Genomic DNA, 21,033 nt, shown 5'->3' on the forward strand with positions numbered 1-21,033 from the left:
CTGTTTCGATGCAACTGTGTCCTCAGAGTGCTTCTTCTCGTGGCGAGCCTAAGCACCGAGGACATGCACGAGGGCAGGACAGACCCAGGGCTCTTTGATGAGCTGTGCGCCGTCACCGACCTTGCTCTCCGAGCAACGAAGGTGACCGCACGCTCCCTGGGTTTGGTGATGTCTACAGCTCTGGTCCAGGAGAGACATCTCTGGCTGAACCTGGCTGATATGTGGGATGCCGAGTGGCTGCTCGACAACCCCATATCCCAGGCCGGCCTTTTCTGCGGTGCAGTCGAGGACTTTGCCCGACAGTTCTCGTCTGCCCAGAAAAAGACTGAGGCTATTAAGCATATTCTGCTCAGACGGCCCACACCTGCCTCCACCCAGCCGACCGGGCAGAGTACTTTTCGAGTCTGTTCGCAGCCGAGGGCGCCCTCCTACGGCTCCCGCCCCTCCCGCCTGGCCCAAGCAGCAGCCTCCACCTGGGCCCGGTCGCGGTGGAAGCCGTAAGAAGGCGCCGCAGCCCTCTCCAGCCCCACCCCCCGCTAAACGCCGGGCCAAGCGGTGCTCCTGAGACGGGCTGCTCAGGGATGATGGTCACTTCTCAGGAGGTGGTAGCAGGACCACTCCTTCCCCCGGTGGAGGGCCGGGAGAGAATCTTTTGTTGTCCACTCCCCGCTGCTCACCCCTGGATGGGCAGCACCCTAATGTGGTTAAAGAAAGAAGTGACATGTTCATCCCTGAGCACACAGAGTTCACGATCGACACGGTGCGCCATCTCCGAGCCGTGCACCCCTCGTCCCCCTCTGTCGCCAGCCCCCTGGCGGAGCAGACCCCCCTGGAACGTTCGTCCTTCCCTGGTCTCCTCTGTCAGGGCGCGGTCAATGACTGTGCCCCCACACCGGGCTGGTATGCCGTCCACGTCCGGGCCAGTCATTCCGCCTCGCTGCCCCACCGACGGGAAGTCTGTGGTTTGCATGACCCCGCTCGTACAGTTCTTGGGAGCCTGGCTAGAGCTTAACAACCTGTCCCGCTGGGTCGCACAAACAATCAGGCTCGGCTACGCGATTCAGTTCGCGCGGTCTCCTCCCCGCTTCAGGGGAGTCCGCTCCACTATGGTCGGTGGCAATGCCCCTATCATGAGAGCAGAGGTTGCTATCCTGCTGGTGAAGGGTGCGATCGAGACTGTCCCTCCAGCCGAAATAAGGTCCAGCTTCTACAGCCCGTACTTCATTGTCCCGGAGAAAACCGGTTGGTTACAGCCAATCCTGGACCTGCGCGTGCTGAACCGCTCCCTTCACAGGCTGCCGTTCAAGATGCTCACTGCCAAGCGGATTTTCGAATGTGTACCGCCCCAGGATTGGTTTGCTGCGATCGACCTGAAGGATGCCTACTTTTATGTCTCCATTCTCCCTTGACACAGACCGTTCCTTCGGTTTGCTTTCGAGGGGCAGGCATATCAGTACGTGGTTCTCCCATTCGGGCTAGCCCTGTCTCCTCGCGTCTTCACAAAGGTCGTCGAGGCAGCCCTTGTTCCCTTACGGGAACACAGGGTTCGCATCCTGAACTATCTCAACGACTGGCTGATCCTAGCTCACGCTCGAGACCAGGTTTGCGAACACAGGGATCTAGTGTTCCAGCACCTAGCTCGTCTGGGCCTTCGGGTCAACTGGGAGAAGAGCAAACTTTTCCCCGTGCAGAGGATCTCTTCTCTCGGTATGGAAATCGACTCGGTCGCCATGAAAGCGCAGTTTACGAGCGAGCGTGCGCAGTCACTGCTGACTTGCCTGAGACAGTTCGAGGGCAAACTGAAACTATTTCAGAGGCTCCTGGGGCATATGGCATCTGCAGCCGCGGCAAAGCCGCTCGGATTGCTTCATATGAGACCGCTTCAGCTTTGGCTTCGCGACCGAGTCCCCAGGTGGCCATGGCAACACGGCACCCTCCGAGTACCAGTTACTCCGACCTGCCGTCAGACCTTTACCCCGTGGTCGAACCTCAGTTTTCTACGGACCGGAGTGCCCCTGTAACGAGCTTCCCGGCATGTTGTTGTAACGACAGATGCCTCCACCACGGGCTGGGGCGCCATGTGCAATGGACGTGCTGCCGCGGGCTCCTGGACAGGACCACAGCGTCTATGGCATGTCAATTGCCTCGAGTTGCTGGCTGTATGCCTTGCTCTGCGCCGCTTCCAGGCCGTGCTCAAGAATCAACACGTACTAGTCCGTTCAGACAATACCGCCACTGTAGCGTAAATCAACCGGCAAGGCGGTCTACGCTCCCGCCGTATGTCGCAACTCACCCGCCACCTCCTCTTATGGAGTCAGAAGCATCTGAGGTCGCTTCGGGCCATTTTCATCCCCGGAGCCCTGAACTGTGCAGCCAACGAGCTCTCACGGCTTCAGCCCCTCCCGGGAGATTGGCGACTCCATCCCCAGTCGGTTCAATCTTGCATCTTCGATCTTCCTGCCACTTTCTGCTGTACCGCGAGGATCGCCTGAACTCAGTATTGGCTCCTCAGCGAAGAAACATATCTGCATGTTGCCAGCATCCTCCTTTTATACCCACGAGGTAGGGCGGAGTTACGCTATGCAAATTCCGCATACCCATGGCATTTCTTTGCCATTGGCTCGTTTTGTTATACTTGTTATAAGTTGATAGGCTTTTTAAGCGAAACCCCATTCGCTGTCATCCGACATCAGGGAACAAGGGTTACATACGTAACCGACCGAGACGTTCTTCATTAACATGTAACTTATTCTATAGTTTGTTCTTCCTTCCTTAGATTGAATGTTCAGAATGTGGAAGGTGGGACTGTGTGGTCAGACCTTCCACAGTTGGAAAATACAGCTGTCTTGCATGCATGTACATTTGGCTATTTTTTTTTCTTTTGTTGTTGTTGCTTCATACCTGTTAGCTAATGAATATGTTTTTTGAACATTCCCCTAAATAAATGCTGTGGGTAATTCACTGGATCCATAAGCTATGGCTTATCCATTTTGACCTCTCTTCTTTAGGAACATGTATGGAGTGAACTGTATGCTTTATGCTTTAATTCATTACTCAGCAACATTAAAATAAATAAATAAATAATAAATGCATGTTCGACATGTGCCTTCAACCGCAGTATTGCGGCTCAATTTAAATTAAGCCACAAATTGGCATCATAACAATAATCTGTGAATATACACGCCCTGCAAAGACTGTAAATAGCATAATTTTTTTAATCTACTAACAGTTGTCATCAGGTACGAATTTCATTAAAACGAATGTAACAAAATAATGTGGGCGTGGTCTGTGCGTCGCGAAATTAAAACACATTAAAACTTCCCTTAAAGGTGTCTGAAACATACAGCGGAGCTGCGACACAGTAAACAACAGAGCCCTAATATGATACAAACATTTATAAATAACGTGGAAAGCTTTCAAATCTGCTTAGTGAAAAATTCGCTGTGTCGAATCTGTCGCCGCTAACATCTGCTGGGAATCCAGGTAAAACTATCTGCGTGCACGCGCACGTCCCCAGATAACAGGATCCCCAGTTGATCCGTAACACCGGTTCGTGAACGAATCGTTCTTTTGAACCGGTTCTTTTTAGTGAACCGGTCAAACCAGTACACTAAATCGGACTGAATTGTTCGAAACAGTTCGCGTCTTGCGTCAGTGCTGATCCACAAGTTACTACAGTTATTTTTAAATTACCCTTTATATTTATTAAAGGGTAACTTAATTACTTTTAAGTTACCCTTTAAATTTTTAAATACAGCTGTATTGGCGAAATAATTGATTTGCCTTAGTGTCTTTTCAACACCATCACTGACTCCATTCATACTCAGTCGCTCTCACACTGGCTAGAATACATTCTTGTGCTGCAGCTAAATGCGGCATCTTATAATTTTAGCCACAAGGTCAGATCAGGTTAGCACAACTAAACATTATTGAGAAGTGTCAATGATCATAAGGTTTCTAATAGATTCAATATTTTAGAATAATAGGCCAGCCAATTGTAATTTTTCAAATGCATTTTTTCATTTGTTGGTCTAATTTTTCCTAATCTTTATGTTTTTGCTCATGAGCTGCTTTAAGAAATTGGAGATCTCTGGATAATCTTGGATCCATGGCCAACAACATTTCCATCTCATTATCCCAGTTTTGACAGCATTTGCGATTTCATAATTTTGGACTTTTTGGAGTAATTTTTTCTCCAATCTACCTCTAGAAAATTACCAAGACAAAATGGAGTGACCAGTATCATTGTTTTGCCAACAATAATAATTATTCTTTGACATTTTGTGTCTATCTTTTTTTTTTCTAATGCTTTTAGCCCTATTGTTGTTTCATATAATAGTCGTCACTATACCAAATCCAGCCTCAGTTTTAACTGTGTATTTTCTTTCTTTTTTTATAGGGCTGGACTTGAACCTACTGAAAAAGCAGAGAGGGTTAGTTTAGCAGAGAATATAAAGAAGTGCTTATGAGACCAGTGAATACTTAGGATGAATAAAGTTAAGCAATCTCTACAGAGTGATCATTGGAGTTGCCGCACCTGTGGTGCCCGTAAGGGAAGGATGTCAGTCAGTTCTTCTGTTTTTAGATCATCCGTCTGTTGAAGCTTCTCGGCTGTCGCTCTGCATGTGTCGTCAGCTCAGCTGTCACTCAAAGGCCTGGTGTCGTAAAGTTGAATATAGGCTCTGTTGTTTTTCTGCCTCTTTTCAGTTTGGGCTTTTGATAGATTCTGCCACAGTTTTGCATCTCAGGATTTTCCTCTTTGTCCTCAGGAAAACGTCTGTAGTGAAAGTTTCACCTTTTTTCAGCATTAAATCAGTCTTTCTCCAAGCTGAGCTTCAGAAGGGGAGCTGAACGCCCCTCACCACTCTCTCTTCTTTCTGCAGTCGTGACTTTGCCCTTTCACCTCTTGTTGCTTCCATTCGACACTGAAGCATCTGAAATTTGAACACTCAGAGATCTGCATGAATCAAATTAAGATTTTACAAATACTCTTTCCTGAGCTATTAGCTCTTTATCTAAATTCTACCTTTTAACCATCTTTGCACTAGTTCTTTTATATTATATAATAATCAAAAAGTTGGTAGAGCCACCAAAAATAAAGTGTACAAAGTGAAATAATGTGAAGTGGCATTTTGGGGAAACGGAAACAACAGTAAATACACAATACTAACATGAATTATTAATGAAACATGGAAACTTCTTCTGATGAATAGAATGAACATCATTCCTGCATGCAAATCCTTCCCAGTTAACACACGACCAGTTACATAATTTATTGGTACTTTTTGGTAATTTCATGACTTACTAATTGATAACATAACACGACACTCCATGCTAGTCATTTATTTATTCATTTATTATTATTTTTAATGACATGATATACGTAAATGTACATACATTTCCCGTTCACATACATTTTTCTTGCTGTTCCCCCCTCACACTACAAATGAGAAAAAAACATGTTGCATTCCTTTGCAATATCTACTACAGATCAATGAGAATCAAATTTTTCCATTACACAGGACAGGAAAGTGTGTATTCCTAAGGTGAGAGACTTTCTATTTCATAAGTTACGAAAGTAACATTAGAATAATGACACTGACATATAGTTTTACAACATCTCAGACCGCAGATACTGAATAAGGACAACAAGTTTTTCTCAGGGGGTCTTTTTCTTAAAATGAGTCTGACAGAAGTCTCAATAGCTTTCATGCACATCTTTCAAAATAAAAGCCTTGTATCAGAAATAGATCATAGAATTAAGTTTGCTATTGTTTCTTTGACTGCAAACTCCACGACCCACCAGTTGAGAAACACTGAAATAGATGATACTGTGCTTTTGGAAGCGACTCCATATTTTGTTCATCTCACACCATTTACTAGAATGTATTTGACATGAAAATGAATTATTGCTCATTGTGACGACTTCTTACGACATATCTTCATGTGAGTCAGAAGTCTTCTTTTATGTTTAAAGCTCTTTTCACACTGAGTACAGTAGTACAGCTCAAACTCAAGTATGAACTCGCTCGTGTGATTTCAGGTGTGCATACTGAGAGAAACTCTTGTCACAATATGAGCACTTGTAAGGTTTTTCTCCAGTATGAATTCTTTGGTGCTGTTTCAGATTGCCAGCTGTAGTAAAGCTCTTCCCACAGTCAAAGCACATATCATCTCTCACTTCATTGTGTGTTTTCTGGTGCAGTTTAAAACTGTCCAGCCTTGAATAACTCTTTGCACAGAGAGAACACACATAAGGCTTCTTACCTGAATGAACTATCAGGTGTTTTTTTAGATTTGATGACAAATTAAAACCTTTACCACACTGATCACATTTAAATGCTTTTTCTCCAGAGTGCATGAGCAGATGATTACGGAGAGGTGATCTATCAGAAAAACTCTTTCCACACTGAGTGCATGTACACGGCTTCTCTCCAGTGTGAATTCTCATGTGTGTGTTAAGGTTTCCTTTATGTGTGAAACTCTTTCCACACTGAGTGCAGGTGTGCATCGTTTTGCCTTTTGTTCTCTGAATTGTAAAGTTATGATGTTCCTCCTCCACTTCATTCAGTTCTTGTCTTTGCTCTTTCACTTCCATCAGGTCTGAAAAATTAAAACATATTCAGTTGTTGGAATGAGTTCTGGAGGATAAATTTGAGTTTTCAAGTGAACCCTGATTTAATAACAGAAAACAAATTAGATCTGTTTATCAAATATCATGTTTTTGTTGTACCAAAGGTTAGTTTTGTCATAATCTTGTTAATCGTCCAAATGTGAACGACAACTGCTGTATAAGATTATGATCTAAGTGCATTTATGTCATATATTCCTAGATTATTTGCTTATTTCCCACAGCTCTTATGGTTAGTATCTAACATTATTAGGCATTTGAACTAATTGGAAAAAATGTTTTTACAAATCATGGCTGATTCTATTTTACGTTAAATATTATCTTTCGTGTAAAAGGTAACTATAGAATTAAACAAAATAATCTAATAATTAAGATAATAGACTAAATGTTTTGTCTTTTAACTTTCATTATACACATCAAATTAGCCTACACACCTTGTAAATATATAGCAGATTTCACCCAGCAACACAAATGAACCACATCTGCAGTTTATAGACAGAGGATATAAACACACACACCTTCAGATTCACTCTTTCAGCTGAAGGATGCATTAGAAAAGACACATTAATTACCGTCCTCCCTAACAGTAACTGCAATTCATCTAATACACAGGTCACAGATATGGACATCAAAACATACATTTACATCAAAATTGAAGCTAAACACATTTTAACAACGACTTAATCCACCAAAATTATAGGCTATGTGGAGATTTTTTTTAAACGCGTTAAAAAAAAAAAAAAAAAAAAAAAAAAAAACAGTGTTCAAACTGATGGCAGAAAATCGCATATATAACCCTATTCCGGTTTTATGGCACTTCCACAATATAAACTCAAAACTTCACCTACTTGTAAGGAGGCTTCAGCAAAGTGAGGATCATTTGCAGCTTTATTGTAATCTTGGTCGTACAATCAGGGCCAATAACCAGCAAACACAACAGTAGAGACAAAGCAACTCGTAATCCGTAAACAGGCATAAGTTTAGGTCAGGCAGCAAACTTACATAAATCAGTCCACAATAGAAACAGTCCAGGTCAGGCAGCAAAGAATCACGAAGAGAATAAACAGCCCAAGAGTAATCTAGAGATGGCTGACGCAAAACAGTCGTTCCGAAGCTTTGCGAGATCCCGAAGCGCAGATGTTTCGAAACACTGATCCGAAGAGTGATTCAAAACACACATGTCACGTGACTACAGCTAAATGAAGCTTCTGAGTGTTTCGACAGGTGGCGTGCTCCGCCGATTCAGCGTTTGATTGACAGGGTCGGGAACTATGGAGGACCAAACCTGCAGAAATAAAAAATTAATAAATTAATAAATACATTAATAAATAAACAAATACATTTGCGAATACATGTAAAAATAAATAAATAAATGACTATTTATACTTTTATTTCCTTATTTAGGTATAATTATATTTTTTCCACATTTATTTATTTTTTCATTTATTTATTTATGCATTTATTTATTTATGCATTTATTTATTTATTTTCACATTTATTTATGTATATATGTATTTATGTCTACATTTATTTATTTATACATTTATTTATTTATGCATTTATTTATTTATACATTTATTTATGTATACATTTATTGCTCTAGTATGCTAATGAGGGGGGCGTGTTTTACCTAAGACATAGCAATCGATCTCAGAGTGGCAGTGCTGAAGCATTGAGGCCACAGTGACACCTTGTCGTGTGACCAAACAATACGCAAGAAGTTTGTGGACGTGACTTTACAGGTGTCACAGGAAATAAATGACTTAGAATCTTATAACACGGCTTATGTCCTTTAATATGCCCTAACTGTATATACTTGACACGGAAGCGCGTCAAAATTATCCACCATTAACCACATTTTATGACATGCATTGTAGATCCGTACACAGAAGCTAACTGCATTTTTAATGTGGCCTATCTTCCAAAAACAATGTTGACAGCAACAAACTTTTCCATAAAGAGGTAAATAAGGTAAATAAAGAGAAAATAAATAAATGAATTAAAAATATTATAATTTAAATAATTGAAAGAACAACATTATAGTATTACAACATTACAATTATAATATTTTAATTCATTTATTTATTTTCTCTTCCTTGCCTTTCATGGTTGTAAATATGATTTGAGACTTCATTGCTGTTATTTATTGTAATTTGCAACTACGTCGGCCTTTTGAGAATTGTAAAAAAATACAATTTTGTTAATAGCCTATTGTTTGTTCAATGCCTATTTTGTAAGTAAATTGGTTTATTTCTCAAAAAAAAAAAACTTTCTTCCGCCACCTCGCAAACAACAAAATTAATAAATAAATGCCCCAATTAAAAATGGTGTAAAAAAGCCTATGTATGTGATAATTTTATTATATAACATAATATGATATACTAGCACACGGGAAGAGTGTTGAAAAATACTTTTTCTTTATTTTTTGCTGTTTCTTCAGAAAAAGAAAAAAAATTCCAAACTCCACAGAACCGCTGCGACTCTAAGCAACACGTGGTGTTTTCTTACTGAACGAATCAGTAGCCTATTTGAACGAATCGTCTGAATTAATGATTGAACTCACTCGTTAAGACGGTGGCCTATAGGCCTATATACAGTATACTGGCTGTTTTAGTTTCATGCTTAAAAGTATAATTTCATCGATTCTATCATTAAATATTTGAATATTCAAAATATTATATTAAAAAATGAATCTCATAACATTATTTACGCAACTGTATTTGCAGTGTAAATGCAACCATGGCTCCTCTGCATTAACAGTCTGTGTAAATAATATCTAATGCCATTCAGAGTCAGCGTCAGTCCCACATCTGCAGTGTGAAGATGGATTTTGTTGAAACTGATTTTACTGGTGACAGCCCAATAGTAGTGCCTTATTAACTGAATTGATCAGTTAAACTTCAGGACTTATAAGCTACATGATGATGTATATAGCCTATAATAAGGTTTTTTAAAAATGCCCCAGGAAATCAATTTATAGCGGAAATATCACCTCTTTATGGAAAAGTTTGTTGCTGTCAACATTGTTTTTGGAAGATAGGCTACATTAAAAATGCAGTTAGCTTCTGTGTACGGATCTACAATGCATGTCATAAAAGTTGGTTAATAGTGGATATTTTGACGCGCTTCCGTGTCAAAGAGTCTGTTATCTACGGATTCTGTTCATGTGTGCCAAGACATTTTATAAATCCCGACCTGCTGATGTTTTATGGCCATGTCTGGAATAAAGAGTAGGCCTATGTATGGTAAACCTATATAGCTATATACAGTAAGGGCATATTAAAGGACATAAACCGTGTTATAAGATTTTGGCTTTATTTCCTGCGTGACATGTGAAGTCACGTCCACAAACCTCTTCCAAATTGTTTCGTCACACGCAAGGTGTCACTGTGGCCTCAATGCTTCAGCACTGCCACTCTGATATCGATTGCTATGTCTTAGGTAAAACACGCCCCCCTTATTAGAATACTAGAGCAATAAATGTATAAATAAATAAATGTATAAATAAATAAATAAATAAATGCATAAATAAATAAATGTATAAATAAATAAATGTAGACATAAATACATATATAAATGTGAAAATAAATAAAATTGAAAATAAATAAATGAAAAAATAAATAAATGTAGAAAAATATAATTATACATAAATAGGGAAATAAAAGTATAAATAGTCATTTATTTATTTATTTTTAATTTCTGCAGGTTTGGTCCTCCATACGGAACAGACCACACAATCGTACATCTATATAAAAAGTGGAGTCAACTCATCTTGACCTCGTGGGTTTTTGTGAGAGGATTTTTTCAAAGACTGGAGAAATAATCTGTTTAAAAAAGTAGGCTAAGTCCTTCCAAAGAAGAGAAATTAATATTTTTCATAAGAATCTCTTGTGGCTTGATGTATTTTATTAATATTCATTTTTCAGGACCAAAATAACATTCTGCACAGTGAGGAGCCTACAAGTTACGAGCTTCACATATTAGAAAAATAGCTACAATAATCAAAAAACACATTTTTTAATGGCTCGTTGTCAAGGTTGTTCCAGATCAACACCTGCAAGTGACCACTAGGTGTCACCGTTGAGACGGGTGTCGGATTGATTCGAAGCCTAGACAGAATATGGCACATTTGGTTGATTGGTTCAACTGTTTCATTGCTTCACGAAGCCTCGATCTGCCCACCACTATGCCACTATCCGTCACCAAACAATTACATGTCTACCCTATCAGCACGAGAGGAAGCATATATATATATATATTATCTGTCAACTCACCTAACATTCGCAAATACGCATTTATTTTATCTGACTTATTTGTAAGTGTGAAATCGTGAATCATCCTATATGTAGGCTATGGGATAAAAATGGTTTCAAATATTTACACTCACATATAGGCTAGCTGCATAACCATAAAAAAAAACCCACTGCTGTAAACCTGTGCAATTATAATATAATAAAATAAATAAAAAACCCAGCAGAGAAATGATATGAACATGAAGGCCTATTGCTTAAATATGCTCTTCATAGCCTACAATAATCTCCTTCGATGCACTTTCCAGAAAGATCACAGTGCTTGCTGCCTTTACATTCTCTAAAACAAAAATTAATGTCAGTCAAAAGGCATTTTATTATCACAGAAAACTTGAGAAAAGCTCTTATCCAAATTATCCCGGTAGTGGCAGGGACCAAATGATGGTCGAGGTAACGTAAAAAAAAATAAAAAATAAAAAAGGTAAAAATGTAAAGTAAGTATAGTGAGTAGTATGCTCATAGTAAATTAATAACATCTACTGTTAATGTACAGTTAAACGAAAGCAGAGTATGAATGTTCTGACAGAAGACCAAGTTAACGTTAGCAAAGTAAGTTAAACTTCACCGAATCAAACCCGTAGCTAATACAGCAAATCTTATATAATAAAGTAAAGTTAACATATTCAGAAGCAATTTTTAAAAATGGACTTACCTTTTCCTTTCTAAGGCCAGCGTCGTGATGACAGTGTGGCGCACTTTCTTCCTAGTCCACTGAGCAGAGAATTGTGTCGTATGAGGCTGTCATTTGGCCGTGAGGTAACGTTAATCTCAATTGAGCTGAGAGCGTAAAACTGCGTTTATACAGTAAAATCATTGGAGAAATATTGAATATGTAAGGGATAATGTATTGTGACTCTCTTAACAGAATTTTTGGAAATAAGACATAAGAAAACCAATTAAAGCGGCAGTTAAGACTTGAGGCAAAAACCGCGAATATTTCCATATAAGCTCTTTTCTGACTTTTCCACCTCCCAAGAAATCTCAAAATACTCTTGAATAAAACCCAATTAATAACTACTTGAAATTTGTATATTTATTTACCATAAACTGCATAAACGTCTTTTATTTGCTTCCACCTGAAGGTGCTAAGAAAATGGTGTCGTCCGTGTTGTTGCGTGACTTGCGTGCTCTCTTTCACGTCCGCGTTCCCAACTCAGCACCGCTGGGTTACTGATTAAGAACGATTTTCAACCCAAATTGGGTTACATCAACCCAGCATCCTTACCCAACAGTCTCAACCCAGCGTTTGGGTTGAAAAAAACAACCCAGCATATGGGATACCTAGAATAATAAAAGATCTAAATTTAATTATAATCAATATTTATGATCATTTTCTAATAATAATAAATCTAAATCAGATCTAAATTTGATAATAATTTGAAATTGGAGTCAGATTAAGCGCAGAGCTAAAGTAAAATTGAAACTAAATTCTACAAAATAAGTGAACTTCACAGAACGCTGAAAAGACATACACGCATTATACCTTCACCCACACCGTTGGATTCCGTCGTTGGGCCGATGTTTACACTAGATAGTGTTACATTAAGCACCAACACTTCAAAAGAATTGACTTCTCAATAATACTGAAGCTATTACTATGAATTACAGCAACACCTCCCCTTTGCCTTTCAGATGAGGCTCATGTTTATAACAGTACTCTTGGGGGGTGGACTCATTTAAAGTAATATAATGGTTTAGTTTTAGTCAGGTTTCAGTCAAACACAGCACATAGGTTATGATCTCTAATCATATAATTTACAATAAGTTTTTAATTTGTTGAACATCAATTCAATTTTTACCCAATCAATTCAATTTGTAAGTGGCTCCCAATGAATTTGGGAGCCACTTACATGTCGTTTTAACGATTTAATGCCAAAATAACTTGTGAGGTGTAGGATATCCCATTATGTAAGCAACGTTAACAGTGATTAGAAGGTGTTTGGTTTCATTTCTTTGACATGTTCTATAATTTGATGACTATAGTCTATTCCTGGGCTATGGTTAGATGTCTATTCATTTTTCACTGACAGCCCAAATTTCACCTTGTTTGGGCCTAGACGTCTTTTAAACGCAAAATTGCATCCTGGGATCTGACTTCTGTGACGTTTAGCCAGTCTGTCTGCTTCCTGATCTGGGCCCCAGTTAGTCAAGTTTCAACTCTAAGACTATGTGCCATATTACTAGAGAGAAGAGCGGCACCATCCCATGAGGGAGGAATATTTCTTCTCAACAGGTTAGGTCTGCCCCAAAAACGTTTCCAAATGTCTATGAACGACGTGACGTCAAGAGTGACCCACTGAAAGGGAACACGTTTAAAAGCATTATATATGAATGCATGTATAATATTTATATTAATTTAAAAGCAAAGTTTAATTTTACACACCAGCTATAGGTGGAGAGGAGAGAGAGTGACAGAGCCAGTTCAAAGGATGGGGATTTTTAGGAGACCATGATTGATTAGCAAGGGCCAATGGGTGGAATGGTTAAACCCCTACAGGTTACACCCCTACTCTTTACGAGAAGTGCCATGGGATTTTTAATGACCACAAAGAGTCAAGACCTCGGTTTAACACCTCATCCGAAGGACAGTGCTTGTTACAGTATAGTGTCCCCATCCCTATACTGGGGTGTTATGACCCAACTGGTTTTCCAAGGAGTCTCCCATCCAGGCTCAAACCTGCTTAGCTTCAGTATGCTGACGCGCAATACACTGTATTAACACCAGACAGAAAATTCACGTCACCAGATGGAAAGAATGGATGGAGAAGCATAGGTTACTGTAAAGCTACGTCTTAGTTGGTGATTATCTTGGCGAAAGCCGAGTACAAATCAGCATGAAGTTTTAACCTCTACTCTCGTGTAATGGAAATCATTCAGTGGACAACCAGTCTTGGACTACAGGGTGATATTTCTGTTTTACTAGAGACAAAGAACTGCTTTACACTGACAGCTAAATGACAAGTCAGAAAGTGACAACTCAAAAACAACGTCCACAAAACTATTCTAAAGTTATAAGTACTTTAACTAAAGTTTATTTCACTATACGTTTGCTTTATCTTAATCTCAGTTTATTTTAATTATTGGATCTGTAGAAACCTTTTACTAACATAATCACACATTGTCAGTAAAATTGTAATTGTATTTGTTGTTATTGTACAGATATGTTATTGTATATAGTCTGTTTATGTAATAACAGGCTTTATGTAACTAAAACAAAAGTAAAAAAACAAAAAAAAACGACTGATAAAATTCAGAGAATTGTTTCATATATTAAGAAAAAAATTTCTACATTTGTTTCCAGTGTCTTTGAAATTTAGGTATTTCTTTCAGTATGTCATGAATCAGAAGGACACAAACAGGTAAAGTGTAGTGGTCTTTATTGAAAGCACTCAGGAACAGTCACGGCAGAAAGGTGGTTGCTGAGTTAATATGGAGATCGAGTTAATGACTGAATTGGTAATTGTTGAATCTCTTATCTGATGTAGAATGGTGATGAAGGAAAGGCTGAAGAGTGAAGACGGCCGGCAGACTGGATGACGGGGATCTCTGAACGGGAATTCTGGAAGCAGGAAAGTATTCGCAACAGGTAAGTAGAGAAGTCTTGGTGGAGAGAATCAGGAAGTCGATGGTGAGTCGACGAGACCAGACAACTGTGTGAGGGAACTGGTGAGGTGTTTAAGGTGTGAGTGAAGTGAGTGTAGATTGCCGGCAGGTGATGATGACAGGAGCAGAATATTAAAGGAGAACTCCGGGCAATTTTTAAGTTAATCTTGATCGTTAGACCTTTGTGAGTACTGACTATAGAAAAAAAAACGAACCGGATTGGTGCTTGCTACGCGGAGCTGCGACCGCGAATGCCCAGAGCTCCCACCCAGCTTAAACGGCAGCTATGGGGGCATGGACATAAAGAGCGTTAATCTTTGCGGTAATCTTTAGCGCGTAGTACTGAGTTTGCACAAGTTGAAGTACAACTATAGCCACAACTGCAGAATCTCGAGGTCATGAAAAGGAAGTCGATGAAAATTTAAGCTCTTATATTTTCGCATTCTGTTGCCACAATTCGGAAAGGCACAAACACGAACCATTTCTTCTTCACTTGTAAGCAACTCTGATCTTAACTCGTCGCACATGATCAATGCTCCTCCCACCTGGACATTGTTTACCTTTTCCGGCTACAGCACGGGACTGCAGCGCGAGACTACAGCTTGCCGTCTAAAAGACTATTTAGGTGAGTTGAAACAATGGCTAAGTTGCTAAACGCATCTTGTTAACATGTAGGGTCCCTGTTCATGTTGGACAGACATTTTAATTGCATTTTGTGTCTGTTAAGAGGCTCAAAAACGCTCTTTATGTCAATGCCCCCATAGCTGCCGTTTTAGCTGGGTGGGAGCTCTGGGCATACGCGGTCGCAGCTCCGCGTAGCAAGCACCAATCCGGTTCGTTTTTTTTCTATAGTCGGTACTCACAGAGGTCTAACGATCAAGATTAACTTAAAATTTGCCCGGAGTTCTCCTTTAATAGTCTGGTGATGCAGAACAAGTGGGCGGAGTGTAGAGGTCTGGCGCTGATGCTGGTGTATCCGTGACAGAATAAGCATTCAATCAAAATAATTTGCAATCATTTTCTTTCTTGTTCTCTAATATGTAAGTAAAATAATGACAAATATTTTTGAAAAAAAAAGCTTGTTGAATTGCACCACTTGGAAAAATATGCATTGCATTAACCCTTCTTGCATTTTAATTTCATTATTAAAAATTAATATTCACCTTTCAGATTTCACTTCCAAAATATTAATTATGTTTAAAAATACAACCTATAATATTCGACAGGCAATTTTCGGTCCATTTTATTTCGCTTTACAAATTCGCTTCCACAAATTCAGTGGTTCAAAAACGGCAGGTTCAAATTCGACATTTGACATCCGGAAACGGCAGGAATATCAGTAGATTGCCGATTGATATCTATGGTTACACCCCTAGAGATTATCATATAGAGACTAGATGCCCTATTGGCTGCTGTGGCGCAAGAAATGTGGCCGCCATCTTAAATCGGTCATACTCCTATTTGCGTTGCATAGCAGCAGTTGATGCCAGAGCACTGTGCAGCATATTCCTGCTCAAATCGGTAGACCATCACTCGGGGATTACTGTTCACGAGTAAGTTTTAACATTTAACATTACCGTACTATTGGTTGTATTTTCTGAACAAAATATTCAATGTGTCCTGTATCGTAGCTACGTGTATGACCTTTGCAGCAAAAAAACCCGCGTGAAAATCAGTTCGGTATTCAGTGAGATATGATTAACTAAATGCGCTGGCAGCTCATTGCATCTGCCGAGCGGGTGACCGGTTTAAGATGGCGGCCCCACGGCTCGTCCGCGCCAATAGGCAGTAGCGGTCGATAGGGCGTCTATCTATATGATGTCAATGGGTGTAACGATTCATTCGTTTTCTCGATGCATCGATTACAAATCCTGACGATGCATATGCGTCAATCTTTTAACATGTATTTTGAATCGTGAATCGTTTATTTCGGTCAATATTTGATTTAAAATGCTAAGAATCGAATAATTTGCGATTCTATAGCGATTCAGTGCTTTAAAATATATAAACATTAAATGACTACATGCGCCAATTAATGAGGTGTTGTGCGGCGTCATTTGGCGTCCTCACAGCTCTCCTTCACAGACACTCGCTGCATTCTTTACCATCTTTCACTGGATTTCGCCCTGCGCTCGGTCCCATATAGCTCTCAACTACAGATTTTTGAGCAGTCCATGTTTGAGCTCTCCTCAGGACAGCCACTGATATTCACATGAGCAGATGACAGCTCTCTGTCGAGAAAGCAAGTCTTAAATCAAACCGCTCAAACCATTGATCTGCCATGTCATTGAGCGGGCACTGCTATGAAACAACGCGTTCGTTGCATGGAAACGTTGCCGTTATTTTCTTTAAGATAAGATACTGATAAGATACCGTTTTACGGCTATGGGTCATACCCGTCCTGAGCAGCTGAAGTAAAACCCCACTTATTCAAGGGTGCGCATTTATTACATGGAAAGAGTAAACGCATACAAGATGTCTAAAATGCACATGCTTCCGATTAATCATGAATGATCAATGAAATTTAAATTTATGTCGTTAAACTGAATGTACGAAGGAAACTGCTGAAATAACTACAATATTAATTACACTGAAATAAGAGCGTGTGGTTTATCCATCAATCAGATGCCTTTAAAGTTGCATTCGTAATCGTTACTATAGCACAAGTAGACACTCGGCGCGTTTTCTTTCAGAATCATAAGGAAAATGTTCAGTATAAAGAGAACAAAGAGTATTCCATGAGGATTACTTACTATTCCATGAGGAAAAGTTAGTTAAGGTTTAGTTGGGAAAGTTCATGGTATTTTCAGTCTCACAATGGAGAGACTACAATTAACAATATCCTACATATTAGTTAGCATGATGAACTAACAATACTTTTAAAGCCTTTTTAAATCTTGGCTTAAAATTCTACAAATGCTATTTTATAGGCTTTATAAATATTTTTTATAATAATAAATTAATTAAAAACTAACAATGTCAACGACAAAATGTCGTTGGTTTTTTTTGTCCCCACTCTCTGACCCCCGAAGACCACTGTGTAATTCACACCCTGACTAAGACCCATTGGGGGAAGCATTTAAATAATCCTATGAATGCATATAAAAAATGAAGAATCGAATTAATTGAATCGCAAAAATCGTTCTTGAATTGAAAACCTATGAATCGTGAATCGAATTGATTCACTGCCAACCCAAAGATTCACAGCCCTAATAATCTCCATAGCTCTTAGTCCACCTCACCAGCAGGGGGTGCAAGCGGCTGTTGACGAAGACTAGAGCAACAGGTGAGAGAGTCATTCATTTATAAACATCTCTGTTTATTGTGTGTTTTCTGGTGCTGTTTAAAACTGCCCTGCTTTGAATAACTCTTTCCACAGAGAGAACACACATAAGGCTTCTCATCTGAATGAACTTGTAGGTGATCTTTTAGATTTGATGATAAAATAAAACCTTTACCACACTGATCACAGTTAAATGGTTTTTCTCCAGAGTGAATACGCAGATGATAACTGAGATTTGATGAATGAGAAAAACTCTTTCCACACTGAGTGCATGTATACGGTTTCTCTCCAGTGTGAATTCTCATGTGTGCCTTAAGGTTTCCTTTCTGTGTGAATCTCTTTCCACACTGAGAGCAATTGTACTCCTCTCCAGTATGAACTCGCTCGTGTGATTTCAGGTTTGCAGACTGAGCGAAACTCTTGTCACAATATGAGCACTTGTAAGGTTTTTCTCCAGTATGAATTCTCTGGTGCTGTTTCAGATCAACAGATCTAGTAAAGCTCTTCCCACAGTCAAAGCACATATAATCTCTCACTTCATTGTGTGTTTTCTGGTGCTGTTTCAAACTGCCCAGCTTTGAATAACTCTTTCCACAGAGAGAACACACATAAGGCTTCTCACCTGAATGAACTTTCAGGTGTTGTTTTAGTTGTGATGACAAAATAAAATCTTTATCACACTGATCACATTTAAATGCTTTTTCTCCAGAGTGAATGAGCAGATGATAACTGAGAATTGATGCATGAGAAAAACTCTTTCCACACTGAGTGCATGTATACGGTTTCTCTCCAGTGTGAATTCTCCAGTGTGTGTTAAGGTTTCTTTTGTGTGTGAAACTCTTTCCACACTGAGTGCATGTATACGGTTTCTCTCCAGTGTGAATTCTCATGTGTGTGTTAAGGTTTCCTTTCCGTGAGAAACTCTTTCCACACTGAGTGCAGGTGTGCGTCTTTTTGGATTTTGTTCTTTGAATTGTAAAGTTAGGATGTTCCTCCTCCTCTTCATTCAGTTCTTGTCTTTGCTCTTTCACTCTCACTTGGTCTAAAATACACAACAATACAGTTAGAATCAGTTCAAGTGAACCATTCTATAATAGCAGAAAGCAACAGAGATCAGGGGCCTCATTTATAAAACTTTGCGTAGGATTTGCGTCAGAAGTGGCGTACGGATGAAACATAGGATGTGCGTACGCACAGAAATATTCGGATTTATAAAACCGTGCACATGCACATCCTACGCATTTTTCCCTTAATAAATCACAATCAATTCTAAATGTAGCGCAGCTTTTGCGGCTTCATGTCACGCCCATAGTTGCCCATAAATAGTCCGTGAAACGCCCGCAAGTTACTATTCATCGATTGCGAAATCATGGCAGACACAGAAAGGAAAACCAAGAAATGTAACTGCACCCAATGTGAAGAAGAAATTATCGTTGACGAGGTGGAAAAGAGGAGTAAAATGTTGTTTGGAGGGCACAGTGTGGGCATTACGTCATTATGTCATGTGCGTCATTACGCATTGTGATGGCATCATGGCATTTTACCATCCATTTGATAGCATCTGACCATCTCCAGATGTGTTATGAGGATGAATTGCATAACATGCCAATATTATTGCAGAACATATTTCACTTTTATTTTTGCAAATATGTGTTAATTTATATTTTTGTTGTAATCTTCGTTTGATTTTGTTTGTTTTACACTGCAGATCGATCAAACGGGTGTTCCTGTAGGCTGTTAATTGTAAGACTTGCTTTGTGAAGTCTTTATGTTATTTATGAGAGGCAGTGTTGCCATTTCTTTTACACAACGGTCTACAGTTTCACACACTTTCACATGTTTCTTCCATCTGCCGACGGTGTCGCCATTTCTCATTTCACCCGTTTTTGTGCGTACGCCTGGGTCAGAGCTTGCGTGAATGACCGCACATTTTACCGTCAAGTTTGCTTTTTATAAATACCAATTATTGCGTAGAACGGCGTACGCCTTCTTTTGTGCGTACGCAATGTTTATAAATGAGGCCCCAGAGCTTCCACTTTTTGTTCTGTCATTTGTTAGATAAAATATGTTTGACAACTGCTATATACAAAGTTATGATCATTTAGATGTATTTCTCCATCATATATTATCCATACACTGCTTATAAATTCACATCAACCAAGTCAATGAAGAATCAAGAATGGACACCAACCTATTTGTTCCTCAGTATCTTCATGTTTTATTCTGGATGGTTCTGGATCACTCATGTCTTCAATCTCCTCTTTAATAAACTCCATCTTTAACAGTCACACAGATTTCAGCTGCTACTCCTGGAGTTTGTCCTTCTCTTGTAGGATGATGGGAATATTCTCAGTATCTGATATTAGACTACATAGCCTATAATAAAAGATAAAAAGATTTCAAACCTTAACCAAACATATTTTTATATATAAAATATATATTTCCCCAGTCCTCCAGTCCTGCAGAGACGTTTTTGCTTTTTAGTGGCGTGTTGGTGTTCCGGTACACCAGCCATGTCAACGAAACAAATTAATGAAAATTAGCTTATCAATGCATATCTATAGTGGCGGCTACGATATCTTTTACGATACGGTTTTTACCGCTGGCACGCCACAGCTAGATCAGCCCTCACGTTTGCATATACTCTGAACTCTGTAAACTATCTTTCTATTAAATGGGAACACCACCCAAAGACGCTAAACGTTGTGGACTTCAAATTCATCCGAAGTGGACAAATAGCGCGTCAAAAACAGGATCTAGCCCTCACCCTGCCGAGTGTCTGATTTGTGTTAAGACAGTCACTACACAAGTAAAAACCTTGATCTCGCTGAGATGTCCTGGAGGAAGAACAAATGAAAATCTGGTCTCGTTTGGATACGTTGGAAGTTGGACAACAACTGGTTTTCGTTGGAATACTTTGGAAGTTGAATAAGCAAATGGATTACTTTATCGAGCTTGAAACTGCAGCATGGTAAAGCTATAAACTGGGTCATCCATCGCCAATCCTAAGGTAGGATAAATCTTTTTATCATTGACCGGCAAAGGAATATTTGGACGTTCTTGATAAGCAGGTTACGAACTGAAGTACTTTTACGTCTGTACAACAAGTGACGCAGTGTTAATAATATTGCTATATAGGTCACGTATTGCGAGTGTGTTGCCTAGGCAAACTGAAAGGCAATAGTCGACATAGCGCAATAACAAGG

General features: G+C 39.5%; 1 protein-coding gene across 1 annotated transcript in view; it reads right to left on the reverse strand.

Moving 5' to 3' along the window:
• Positions 1-5,546: 5,546 nt before the first annotated feature.
• LOC143715487 (uncharacterized) overlaps positions 5,547-21,033 on the reverse strand; it is a 29,746-nt gene continuing 14,259 nt past the window's right edge. Inside the window, exons 2-4 of the mRNA XM_077207321.1 lie at positions 20,019-20,203; positions 18,015-18,869; positions 5,547-6,519 (exon numbers count right to left, since the gene is read on the reverse strand). Coding sequence (XP_077063436.1) covers positions 6,014-6,519; positions 18,015-18,869; positions 20,019-20,103 — 1,446 coding nt within the window. The 5' untranslated portion in view covers positions 20,104-20,203 and the 3' untranslated portion in view covers positions 5,547-6,013. The remainder of the gene's footprint in view (positions 6,520-18,014; positions 18,870-20,018; positions 20,204-21,033) is intronic.

The sequence above is a fragment of the Siphateles boraxobius genome, unplaced genomic scaffold (assembly GCF_051911475.1).
Source record: "Siphateles boraxobius isolate OS27281-9 unplaced genomic scaffold, OSU_SipBor_1 6, whole genome shotgun sequence".
Lineage (NCBI taxonomy): Eukaryota > Metazoa > Chordata > Actinopteri > Cypriniformes > Leuciscidae > Siphateles > Siphateles boraxobius.